The following is a 13,002-nucleotide window of genomic DNA, read 5'->3' on the forward strand; positions in this document are numbered from 1 at the left end:
GGTATTGTTTTTTTAATTATCGGTATCGGGTTGTTGTTTTTTTATTCATTTTTTATTTTTTTTAATTAAATCAACATAAAAAAACACAAGATACACTTACAATTAGTGCACCAACCCAAAAAAAACCTCCCTAATTACAAGTATTTAAGCATATATTTACATAATCTACAGCAGTGTTTTTCAACCACTGTGAGATATTGTCTGGTGTGCCGTGGGAAATTATGCAACTTCACCTAATTGGTACAAAAAATATTTTTTTGCAAATCAATAAGTATAATAATGTGCCGTTGTTTAGTGCCCGTGCTGTGTAGAGCTCGGCAGGGTAACCACGTAACACTCCACATCAGTAGGTAGCTCATCGCTTTGTCGAGGGTGGTTTGTCGTGATCCCAATATGCAGAGCACAGACAGCGTGCAGGTAAAAAGGTATGAAACGCTTAAACCTAAGTCCCGCTAGGAAAAGGCACTGAAGCGTAGGGATGGCTGTGCAAAACAAAAGTAAAACTGAACTGGCTGCAAAGTAAACGAAAACAGAATGCTGGACGACAGCAAAAACTTACAGAGACGGCGTCCACAAAGTACATCCCGTACGTGACACGGCAATCAACAATGTCCCCACAAAGAAGGATAGCGTACGCACAACTTAAGTAGACTTGATTGCGAAAACAAAGCAGGTGGCAAGGAAGCAAAGGAAGACGTGAAGCTGCTACAGGAGAACACCAACAAAACAGGAAGGGTCACCAAAATAACAGCGCGAGACAGAAACTAAAGCACCACACACAGGAAACAACAACAAACTCAAAATAAGACACGACGACCTGGTGGAGTTTCATTTTTTAACCTTTTCTGCTGGTGGTGTGCCTCCGTATTTTTTGAATGAAAAAAATGTGCCTTGGCTCAAAAACGCCGTGACTTATTTTGACTTTTTTGGTGTTGTCCTGTGTGTAGTGTTTTAGTTCTTGTCTTGCGCTCCTATTTTGGTGTTGATTGTCATGTACGGATGCACTTTGTGGACGCCGTCTGCTGCTCCACACGCTGTAAGTCTTTGCTGTCGTCCAGCATTCAGTTTTTGTTTACTTTGCAGCCGGTTCAGTTTTAGCCTCGTTTTGCATAGCCATCCCTAAGCTTCAATGCCTTTTCTTTACGGCACTCGCCTTTTGTTCATTTTTGGTTTAAGCGTTAGATACTGTAGAGGTTGCCCTCTAGTGGGTTCTTCAGACCACCACACACTGCCAGGAGAGCCAGGAATTCCGGGTGTAACACTGTTTTATTTTCATAAATAGTGCAAGTCTTTCTGCTTTTCAGCACAACCTCATTTCCTTCCGCGTCTGCCCAGCACCACCTCCAACTCCAACTACTCGTCTCATCACGGCTGCTGCTAATAAAGGCGACAGGTGATTAGATAACAAGACCCACCTGGGCCATCTACGCACCTGTCGCCGTCTTCGAGGCCGGGTCCTGGCAACACCCCGTTCCGCGACAGGCCCGCAGGCCACGCCCCCCCCCTCCACAGACACCTTTTTACCTGCAAACCATCGTCGTCGTTCCCGACATCTACAAAGCAATTAGCTACCTGCTGCCACCTACTGATATGGAAGAGTATTACACGGTTACTCTGCCGAGCTCTAGACAGCACAGACACTCAACAACGGCACATTTGCGGATTATAATTACTGGTTTGCAAAAAATATTTTTAACCCTATTAGGTGAAATTACATAATCTCCCACGGCACACCAGACAATATCTCACGGTACACTAGTGTGCCGCGGCACAGTGGTTGAAAAACACTTCGCTACTGCCCCTGAACAGACACCAACCATTACTTCAATACTGCTGGTGCCTTCAAGTGTCCCTGGTCAATCTCATTACCGTCACAAACTGGTGAACTTTACCTGCCTGTCTGTATTTGCGCCACAAAATACCTTTTTTTAAACCAACAAATTCACAATAGTCTTCAATTCATGTAAAATGTGGAGGAATTGACTTCGACTGCCATTTTACTTGTGTTTTGTTGTGTTCATCTTCACAGTTTCTCTTTAAATCAGTGGTTCTCAAAACGTTTTTCACCAAGTACCAGCTCAGAAAAAAGTTGGCTCTCCAAGTACCACTATAATTACAAAACCCAAAACCAGTGAAGTTGGCACGTTGTGTAATTCGAAAGTAAAAACAGAAGACAATGATTTGCAAATCCTTTTCAACTTATATTCAATTGAATAGACTGCAAAGACAAGATACTTAATGTTCAAAATGAGAAACTACATTTTTTTTTTTGCAAATAATCATTAACTTAAAATTTTATGGCAGCAACACATTGCAAAAAAGTTGTCACAGAGGCATTTTTACCACTGTGTTACATGGCCTTTCCTTTTAACAACACTCAGTAAACGTTTGGGAACTGAGGAGACACATTTTTTAAGCTTTTCAGGTGGAATTATGTCCCATTCTTGCTTGATGTACAGCTTAAGTTGTTCAACAGTCCGGGGGTCTCCCTTGTGGTATTTTAGGCTTCATAATGCGCCACACATTTTCAATGGGAGACAGGTCTGGACTACAAGCAGGCCAGTCTAGTACCCGCACTCTTTTACTATGAAGCCACGCTGTTGTAACACGTGGCTTGGCATTGTCTTGCTGAAATAAGCAGGGGCGTCCATTTTAACGTTGCTTGGATGGCAACATGTGTCGCTCCAAAACCTGTATGTACCTTTCAGCATTAATGGTGCCTTCAGAAATGTGTAAGTTACCCATGCCTTGGGCACTAATACACCCCCATACCATCACACATGCTGGCTTTTACACTTTGCGCCTAGAACAATCAGGATGGTTCTTTTCCTCTTTGGTCCGGAGGACACGACGTCCACAGTTTCCAAAAACAATTTGAAATGTGGACTCGTCAGACCACAGAACACTTTTCCACTTTGCATCAGTCCATCCTAGATGAGCTCGGGCCCAGCAAAGCCGGCGGCGTTTCCGGGTGTTGTTGACAAATGGCTTTCGCTTTGCAAAGTAGAGTTTTAGCTTGCACTTGCAGATGTAGCGACCAACTGTAGTTACTGACAGTGGTTTTCTGAAGTGTTCCCGAGCCCATGTGGTGATATCCTTTACACACTTTTTGATGCAGTACCGCCTGAGGGATCGACGGTCCGTAATGTCATCGCTTAAGTGCAGTGATTTCTCCAGATTCTCAGTCTTTTTTGTCACTTGTGCCAGCTTTTTTGAAACATGTTGCAGGCATCAAATTCCAAATGAGCTAATATTTGCCAAAAAAACCCCCCCAAAGTTTACCAGTTGGAACATTAAATATCTTGTCTTTGCAGTCTATAAGTATACTTAAGTATATTTACATTTTACACACAGTAAATATAGGGAAATAAAACACTGTACTTTAATCAAGTGATTCTTTGGCGTGCCACTAGATGGAGCCCACGTACCATTAGCGGTACATGTGCCACAGTTAGAGGACATCAGTTGGGCCTGTGTGGCACCTTCAAGGACAATTCGTAGATCCAAGTATTTCTATTTATGAAATGATTACAATTATTTTGATGTATGTCCCTTAGGTATATATTTGTAGACCTATGTCAGAGAATATACATTGACCTTTTAGCATGATTTACCAAATGTCTTCAATTTAAATTTAAACTGCCAGTTCCATTTCCAGTCTGGTGCATTCAGGAACAATCCGGATTTTCTGCATACCTGGTCTGATCTCTCTGACCCCGCCATCAAACCCGACTCATCATCATGCAGGAGATGACCTCTTGACAACTGAACCTGTCTTCCAAACGGCAATGATCTAAAAAAAAAAAACCTTTGTCCCTGAACTCACCATCCATCATTTCTAATGCTGCTGGCGGTGCCTTCATGTTTGTATTCTTACGTGTTTATTGTAGTATAATATAAGTAATATAAAGTTGAATTTCTTGCTAAATACAGTGGTACCTCAACTTAAGAGTGTTTTAAGATAAGAACTGTCTCTCAGCTAAAATTTTTGAGTTACAAGCATCCCCGCCATTAGATCGTCCTTGCTAGTAACTAACAACTAACAACTAACAATCCGGTTTTACTCGCTAGCATTAGCTTACAGCTAAATACGGGCGTGACTTCGTTTTTTCCAACCACGGGAAGGAAGAAAGTGAGTTTGAAAGTCATGGCTGAGAAGATGAAGCGGATGATATTCACTGAATTAAAGAAGGAAATCATCGGGGGGGGGAAACATGACCGAGTGTGTCGCCGAATTGGTGAAGCAGAAGGAGTCTAACTCCAGCCAGGAACAATGCAATGATATCTAAACGACAGACATTTAGCCATGACAACATGGGAAAGCTGCTGATGGAGTGTTTGATGGAGACACCATGGAGGTCCACTCTCCCAGGTGCAAACCCCGAAGCGAGTGAAGTTGGCACGTCGTGTAAATGGTAAATAAAAACAGACTACAATGATTTGCAAATCCTTTTCAACTTATATTTAATTGAATAGACCGCAAAGACAAGATATTTAACGTTCAAACTAGTAAACTTTGTTATTTTTTGCAAATCTTAGCTCATTTGGAATTCGATGCCTGCAGCATGTTCCAAAAAAGCTGGCACAAGTGGAAAAAAAGACTGAGAACGTTGAGGAACGCTCGTCAAACACTTATTTGGAACATCCCACAGGTGAGCAGGCTAATTGGGAACAGGTGGGTGCCATGATTGGGTATAAAAGCAGCTTCCATGAAATGCTCAGTCGTTCACAAACAAGGACGGGGCGAGGGTCACCACTTTGTGAACAAATGTGTCAGCAAATTGTTGAACAGTTTAAGAACAACATTTCTCAACCAGCTATTGCAAGGAATTTAGGGATTTCACCATCTACGCTCCGTAATATCATCAAAAGTTTCAGAGAATCTGGAGAAATTATATTACTGACCTTGGATCCCTCAGGCTGTACTGCATCAAAAAGCGAAATCAGTGTGTAAAGGATATCACCACATGGGCTCAGGAACACTTCAGAAAACCACTATCAGTAGCCACAGTTGGTCGCTACATCTGTAAGTGCAAGCTAAAACTCTACTATGCAAATTTATCAACAACACCCAGAAACGCCGCTGGCTTCGCTGGGCCCGAGCTCATCTAAGATGGACTGATGCAAAGTGGAAAAGTGTTCTGTGGTCTGACGAGTCCACATTTCAAATTTTTTTTGGAAACTGTGGACGTCGTGTCCTCCGGACCAAAGAGGAAAAGAACCATCCGGATTGTTCTAGACGCAAAGTGGAAAAGCCAGCATGTGTGATGGTATGGGGGTGTATTAGTGCCCAAGGCATGGGTAACTTACACATCTGTGAAGGCACCATTAATGCTGAAAGGTACATACAGGTTTTGGAGCAACATATGTTGCCATCCAAGCAACGTTATCATGGACGCCCCTGCTTATTTCAGCAAGACAATGCCGTTATATAAATATCTTGTCTTTGCAGTCTATTCAATTGAATATAACTTGAAAAGGATTTGAAAATCATTGTATTCTGTTTTTATTTACCATTTACACGACGTGCCAACTTCACTGGTTTTTATATTATTTTTAAATGCTGTAAATTATTACATTACTACTGTAGTTGTTTGTACTACATTTTATTGTATTGTTTTTTCATACAATGTTTCTTATCTAAAAAAAAAGAAAACAATTATTTATTTATTTTTATTCATTTTTCTATTATAAGTAGCCCATAGTGGTTAGAGTGTCCGCCCTGAGATGGGTAGGTCGTGAGTTCAAACCCCGGTTCGAGTCATACCAAAGACTGTAAAAAATGGGACCCATTACCTCCCTGCTTGGCACTCAGCATCAGGGGTTAGAATTGGGGGTTAAATTATCGAAATGATTCCCGGGCGTGGCACCGCTGCTGCTCACTGCTCCCCTCACCTCCCAGGAGGTGAACAAGGGGAAGGGTCAAATGCAGAGGACACATTTCACCACACCTAGTGTGTGTGTGTGTGTGACAATCATTGGTACTTTAACTTAACAACATTGCAATCAAAAACACAATGCAATATACAACAACAAAAAATGCAGCTAACCTTCAAAATAAACAATAACAACACTAATGCAAAACCTCACAATAATGTCTGATTGAATGCTAAAAACGTTATGACAGACCGCCTTAAAAAACGTAATGGAATTTTACATTTTTCTGCGAAGGATAAAACACTGAATATTGACAAAATATGAACGTCACATCCCCCTTTCGATCGACATGTTTTACATTCAACTGAAACGCAACAAAAATGCAACAAACAGTGAAATATGAACGCGAAGGGTACAAAATAAACCCACATACAATCTGATGTATCTGATACATCACTAAGCTTTAGAACTTTGTTGTGAAAATCTCCTTCCGCGTCTGTGGAAACGCTCCCCGCCCACACTGCTTGGTGCCTCGCCTGAGCTGCTGTGATGTAGATCAGTGGTCCCCAACCTTTTTGTAGCTGCGGGGGTGTGTATTTAAAATTAAAAAAAAAAAAACATTTTTTTTTTTTTTTTTACATAAATTTATACAATCATGTGTGCTTACGGACTGTATCCCTGCAGACTGTATTGATCTATATTGATATATAATGTATATATTGTGTTTTTTATGTTGATTTCATTAAAAAAAAACCAAAAAAACTTCTTTTTTTTTTTTTTTTTTACATAAATTTATACAATCATGTGTGCTTACGGACTGTATCCCTGCAGACTGTATTGATCTATATTGATATATAATGTATATATTGTGTTTTTTATGTTGATTTCATAAAAAAACAAAAACAAAACTTTTTTTTTTTTTTTTTTACATAAATTTATACAATCATGTGTGCTTACGGACTGTATCCCTGCAGACTGTATTGATCTATATTGATATATAATGTATATATTGTGTTTTTTATGTTGATTTCATTAAAAAAAACAAAAAAAAACATTTTTTTTTTTTTTTTTTACATAAATTTATACAATCATGTGTGCTTACGGACTGTATCCCTGCAGACTGTATTGATCTATATTGATATATAATGTATATATTGTGTTTTTTATGTTGATTTCATTTAAAAAAATTAAAAAAAACTTTTTTTAAAAAATTTTTTTATATAAATTAATACAATCTGGTGTGCTTACGGACTGTATCCCTGCAGACTGTATTGATCTATATTTATATTTAATGTATATATTGTGTTTTTTATGTTGATTTCATAAAAAAACAAAAATTAAAATTTTTTTTTTTTTTTTTTTTTTTTTAAATTTCTTGTGCAGCCTGGTACCAATCGGTCCGATGGTTGGGGACCACTGATGTAGATGACCATAGTAACTAATTAGATGGCCATAGTAACTAATTAGATTTCCAAAGTAACTAATTAGATTACCATAGTAACTGGTATATCAGCCATAAGCGCAGATTCCAACCATTGAAATACTTTGTATTAGGGGTGTGGGAAAAAATCGATTGGAATTCGAATCGCGATTCTCACGTTGTGCGATTCAAAATCGATTCTCATTTTTTAAAAATCGATTTTTTATTTATTTATTATTTGTAATAAATAATGAGATAATACAAATAATAACAGAAGAAATCAACAAATTAAAAAGATGGTTTGACAAAAACAGACTATCATTGAATCTTAGTAAAACTAAAATAATGCTATTTGGTAACAGTAGAAGAGAAAGTCAAACACAAATACAAATAGACGGAAAAGAAATTGAAAGAGTAAATGAAACCAAATTTCTAGGTATAATGATTGATGATAAATTGAATTGGAAATCTCACGTAAAAAATATACAACATAAAGTAGCAAGAAACACGTCAATAATGAATAAAGCAAAACATGTTCTAGACCAAAAATCCCTTCATATTCTCTACTGCTCACTAGTGTTACCATATCTGAGCTACTGTGTTGAAATATGGAGAAATAATTACAAAAGTATACACTTCATTCATTAACGGTGTTACAAAAAAGATCAGTTAGAATAATACATCATGTTGGATATAGAGAACATACAAACCCTTTATTTATTGAATCAAAAATACTGAAATTCCACGACATAGTGAATTTGCAAACAGCTCAAATTATGCACAAAGCAAACTATAACCTGCTAGCCAAGAATATACAACAATTCTTCTCAAAAAAAGAGGAGAAATATAATCTTAGAGAAAAACGTAATTTAAAACATTTGTTTGCACGTACAACACTTAAGACCTTCAGTATATCAGTATGTGGTATTAAATTATGGAATGGATTAAGCAAAGCAATCAAACAATGTACTAATATGATACACTTCAAGAAACTCTTCAAACTTAAAGTGTTTACAAAGTACAAAGAAGAAGAACCATGACAAACATTCTCAATTTATTACATCCATCCATTCATTCATTCTTAAAGTAATCTTACTTATCTCATCATATGAAATATGACTTACTTCACCAATTATTATTATTAAATTCTTACTATTATTTATTTATTTATTTTTTATTGTGATTACTTATGGAGTTTATTGTGAAAAAATTGTGAACAGGAAGTGAACAAAAAGTTTGAGCAACTGTTATGTAAAGAAAAGGGGTAGGATTAAATAAGCTCTGCTTCTTCCCACTCCTTTTCGAACATGTTGAAAAGAGAAACTGGAAATTGTGATGTATCATGTTGTAGGCTTGCATGTTCGAAATAAACTCAAACTCAAACTCAAACATTTTAATTTTTTAATTTTTAATTTTTAATTTTTAATTTTTAATTTTTAATTTTTAATTTTTAATTTTTAATTTTTAATTTTTAATTTTTAATTTTTAATTTTTAATTTTTAATTTTTAATTTTTAATTTTTAATTTTTAATTTTTTATTTGTATTTTTTTATTTTTTATTTTTTGAAAAAAAAAAAAATCGATTTTGAATCGAATCGTGACCCCAAGAATCGATATCGAATCGAATCGTGGGACACCCAAAGATTCACAGCCCTACTTTGTATAGTTGAAGACTTACGGTCATTAGAAAACATCATCATAATGGCAGCTACACTTTCCATCTTAAAGATCTAAAAAAAATTATTTGGGAATGTCCGGCGGGCCAGATTGAAAAGCTTAACGGGCCGCATGTGGCCCCCGGGCCTTAATTTGCCCAGGTCTGCACTTGACTATGATGACGCAGGTCTGTCCGGCGGCAAGTGAAGGCAGCATTCTGTCATTATTTTGAAAATTTTTTGACCGGATGTCACTGTTTCTAAATACAAATTGCCACCTAATTGATGTCGGGTTTTGTCATTTTGTGTCCAAACACCCGCAGGAAGTTGAGATAGAACATAACGTTCAACGTTTTTTTTGTTTTTTTGGCACTTTTATCACAAAAGTGCATTCCGGTCACTATGTCCCAATGTGTTCGTGACCGAGCGACCCTCGGAGGGTCACCCCGCCGTTGAGGCGTGGCACCCGGCCGCCACGTCTGATTGGTCCCCCTCAACTCGCTGGTACTTTTTTGGGGGGGGGAAAGCCGCGACTTGGACTCCAGTTTTTGGTAAGGGAGTCTTATCGCAGCAGCCATGCCTCGATTTACCGTCCACGTCCGAGATGAATGGCTGGCAGTGCCGTGCCGGGACCCCGCCAACACCATCCGGTGGCTCGGCCACGAAGCCCTCAAACGTTACATGAAGAACAAACCGGACGACGGGGGCATAAAAGCGCTGAAGGACATCCGCTTCGTGGCTCGCAGGTGCCAGGGCTCAGGTCTGCTGGACGCCGAGGACACCATCGATGATGTCCTGGAGGATAACGACTTTGTCGACCTGGGTGAGAAATATCAGCGTTCTTCCCAAAATAAAGTCAAGTATTAACATTCTTCTTCTTCTTCTCCCAGCCATCGAAGGAGACACCATGTCCCCGGACTTCATATCGTGTCAACCCGGAGTGTCCCACCTGTATCCTTAAAAACATATTAGTCTTTTAGTTAGGTTGCTCAAGCTGTGGCACGAGTGCCACCGGTGGGACGTGGGCTGGAGCTACTGGTACGCAGGAAAAATAACACCAAAATGTTTTTATTTTACTCCGCATTAATGAGGATTTGTTGATGTCCCCACTTTAACAGTAATAGAAAAGTTTAAAAAGTATATCGAAAATTTTTTCAGAGTTTTTTAGCTTGTTTTATACAATGTAAATTTTTTTTTAAAGTAGTTTTACAGTAAAAAAAAAAAAAAAAAATTGGCAGCACAGTCGTCGAAATAAAATTGGTATAGTTTTTGAAATTTCAAAAAACAACTGTAGATTTTAACGGTAAAAAAAAAAAGAAGCGTTGTACTGTAAAAATAACGGTGGTATAGTCTTTCGAATTTACAGTAATTCACTGTAAATACAAGAATTTACAGTAAAAAAAAAACCTGGCAGCTACGTCACCATAATTTTACCGTAAAAATAATAGTGGTTTTAATTTACAGGAATCGTCAGGATTTTATTTAAAACGACTGTCGATTTTAACAGTAAAAATAACTGTAAAAATAACGTCCGTAGAATTTACAGTAAAAAAAACGAGCAGCTCCGTCACCATAATTTTACCCTACAAATAAAAGTGGGTTTAATTTACAGGAATCGTCAGAATTTAACCGTAAACCAGTGACAGTAAATTCTAGCAAAAAAAGTTTAAAAAAAGTCTGTCGTAAATGTTTTCGGAGTTTGTTAGCTTGTTTGATACAATGTAAAAAAAGAAAAAAAAAAAAAACTGGCAACACAGTCGTGGAAATTTTACGAAAAAAAAAATGTATAGTTTTTGAAATTTTTAAAAACCACTGTAGATTTTGACGGTTAAAAAAAAGCTCAGTTGCCAGCGTTGTACTGTAAAAATAACGCTGGTATAGTCTTTCAAATGTACAGTAATTCACTGTAAAAACAAGAATTTACAGTAAAAAAAAAACGGCAGCTACGTCACCATAATTTTACCGTAAAAATAATAGTGGTTTTAATTTACAGGAATCGTCAGAATTTTATTTAAAACGACTGTAGATTTTAACGGTAAAAATAACTGTAAAAATAATGCCCGTAGAATTTACAGTAAAAAAAACTAGCAGCTACGTCACCATAATTTTACCCTAAAAATAAAAGTGGGTTTAATTTACAGGAATCGTCAGAATTTAACCGTAAACCAGTGACAGTATATTCTAGCAAAACATTAACATGTACCTGCTTTAATAGTAAAAGAAAAGTTTAAAAAGTCTATCGTAAATGTTTTCAGAGTTTTTTAGCTTGTTTTATACAATGTAAAAACATTTTTAAAGTAGTTTTACGGTAAAAAACAAAACAAAAATTGGCAGCACAGTCGTCGAAATAAAATTGGTATAGTTTTTTAAATTTCAAAAAACAACTGTAGATTTTAATGGTAAAAAAAAGAAGAAGCTCAGTTGCCAGCGTTGTACTGTAAAAATAACGGTGGTATAGTCTTTCGAATTTACAGTAATTCACTGTAAAAACAAGAATTTACAGTAAAGCTACGTCACCATAATTTTACCGTAAAAATAATAGTGGTTTTAATTTACAGGAATCGTCAGGATTTTATTTAAAACGACTGTCGATTTTAACGGTAAAAATAACTGTAAAAATAACGTCCGTAGAATTTACAGTAAAAAAAACGAGCAGCTCCGTCACCATAATTTTACCCTACAAATAAAAGTGGGTTTAATTTACAGGAATCGTCAGAATTTAACCGTAAACCAGTGACAGTGAATTCTAGCAAAACATTAACATGTACCTGCTTTAAAAGTAAAAGAAAAGTTTAAAAAGTCTATCGTAAATGTTTTCAGAGTTTTTTAGCTTGTTTTATACAGTGTAAAAAAATTTTAAAAGTAGTTTTACGGTAAAAAAAAACAAAAATTGGCAGCACAGTCATCGAAATAAAATTGGTATAGTTTTTGAAATTTCAAAAAACAACTGTAGATTTTAACGGTAAAAAAAAGAAGAAGCTCAGTTGCCAGCGTTGTACTGTAAAAATAACGGTGGTATAGTTTTTCGAATTTACAGTAATTCACTGTAAATACAAGAATTTACAGTAAAAAAAAAAACCTGGCAGCTACGTCACCATAATTTTACCGTAAAAATAATAGTGGTTTTAATTTACAGGAATCGTCAGGATTTTATTTAAAACGACTGTCGATTTTAACGGTAAAAATAACGTCCGTATAATTTACAGTAAAAAAAACTAGCAGCTACATCACCATAATTTTACCCTAAAAATAAAAGTGGGTTTAATTTACAGGAATCGTCAGAATTTAACCGTAAACCAGTGACAGTAAATTCTAGCAAAACATTAACATGTACCTGCTTTAATAGTAAAAGAAAAGTTTAAAAAGTCTATCGTAAATGTTTTCAGAGTTTTTTAGCTTGTTTTATACAATTTAAAAAAATTTTTAAAGTCGTTTTACGGTAAAAAAAACAACAAAAATTGGCAGCACAGTCGTCGAAATAAAATTGGTATAGTTTTTGAAATTTCAAAAAACAACTGTAGATTTTAACTGTAAAAAAAAGAAGAAGCTCAGTTGCCAGCGTTGTACTGTAAAAATAACGGTGGTATAGTCTTTCGAATTTACAGTAATTCACTGTAAAAACAAGAATTTACAGTAAAGCTACGTCACCATAATTTTACAGTAAAAATAATAGTGGTTTTAATTTACAGGAATCGTCAGAATTTTTTTTAAAACGACTGTCGATTTTAACGGTAAAAATAACTGTAAAAATAACGTCCGTAGAATTTACAGTAAAAAAAACTAGCAGCTACATCACCATAATTTTACCCTAAAAATAAAAGTGGGTTTAATTTACAGGAATCGTCAGAATTTAACCGTAAACCAGTGACAGTAAATTCTAGCAAAACTTTAACATGTACCTGCTTTAATAGTAAAAGAAAAGTTTAAAAAGTATATCGTAAATGTTTTCAGAGTTTTTTAGCTTGTTTTATACAATGTAAAAAAATTTTTAAAGTCGTTTTACGGTAAAAAAAAAACAACAAAAATTGGCAGCACAGTCGTCGAAATAAA

At 36.2% G+C, this 13,002-nt stretch overlaps 1 protein-coding gene across 1 annotated transcript in view; it reads left to right on the forward strand.

The window, feature by feature from the left end:
* The first annotated feature begins 9,262 nt into the window (after window positions 1-9,262).
* Window positions 9,263-13,002, forward strand: part of hal (histidine ammonia-lyase) — a 29,319-nt gene continuing 25,579 nt past the window's right edge. The window contains exons 1-2 of the mRNA XM_062043052.1: window positions 9,263-9,775; window positions 9,843-9,903. Of these exons, the coding sequence (XP_061899036.1) occupies window positions 9,529-9,775; window positions 9,843-9,903 (308 nt within the window). The 5' untranslated portion in view covers window positions 9,263-9,528. The remainder of the gene's footprint in view (window positions 9,776-9,842; window positions 9,904-13,002) is intronic.

Source organism: Entelurus aequoreus, linkage group LG03 (assembly GCF_033978785.1).
Source record: "Entelurus aequoreus isolate RoL-2023_Sb linkage group LG03, RoL_Eaeq_v1.1, whole genome shotgun sequence".
Lineage (NCBI taxonomy): Eukaryota > Metazoa > Chordata > Actinopteri > Syngnathiformes > Syngnathidae > Entelurus > Entelurus aequoreus.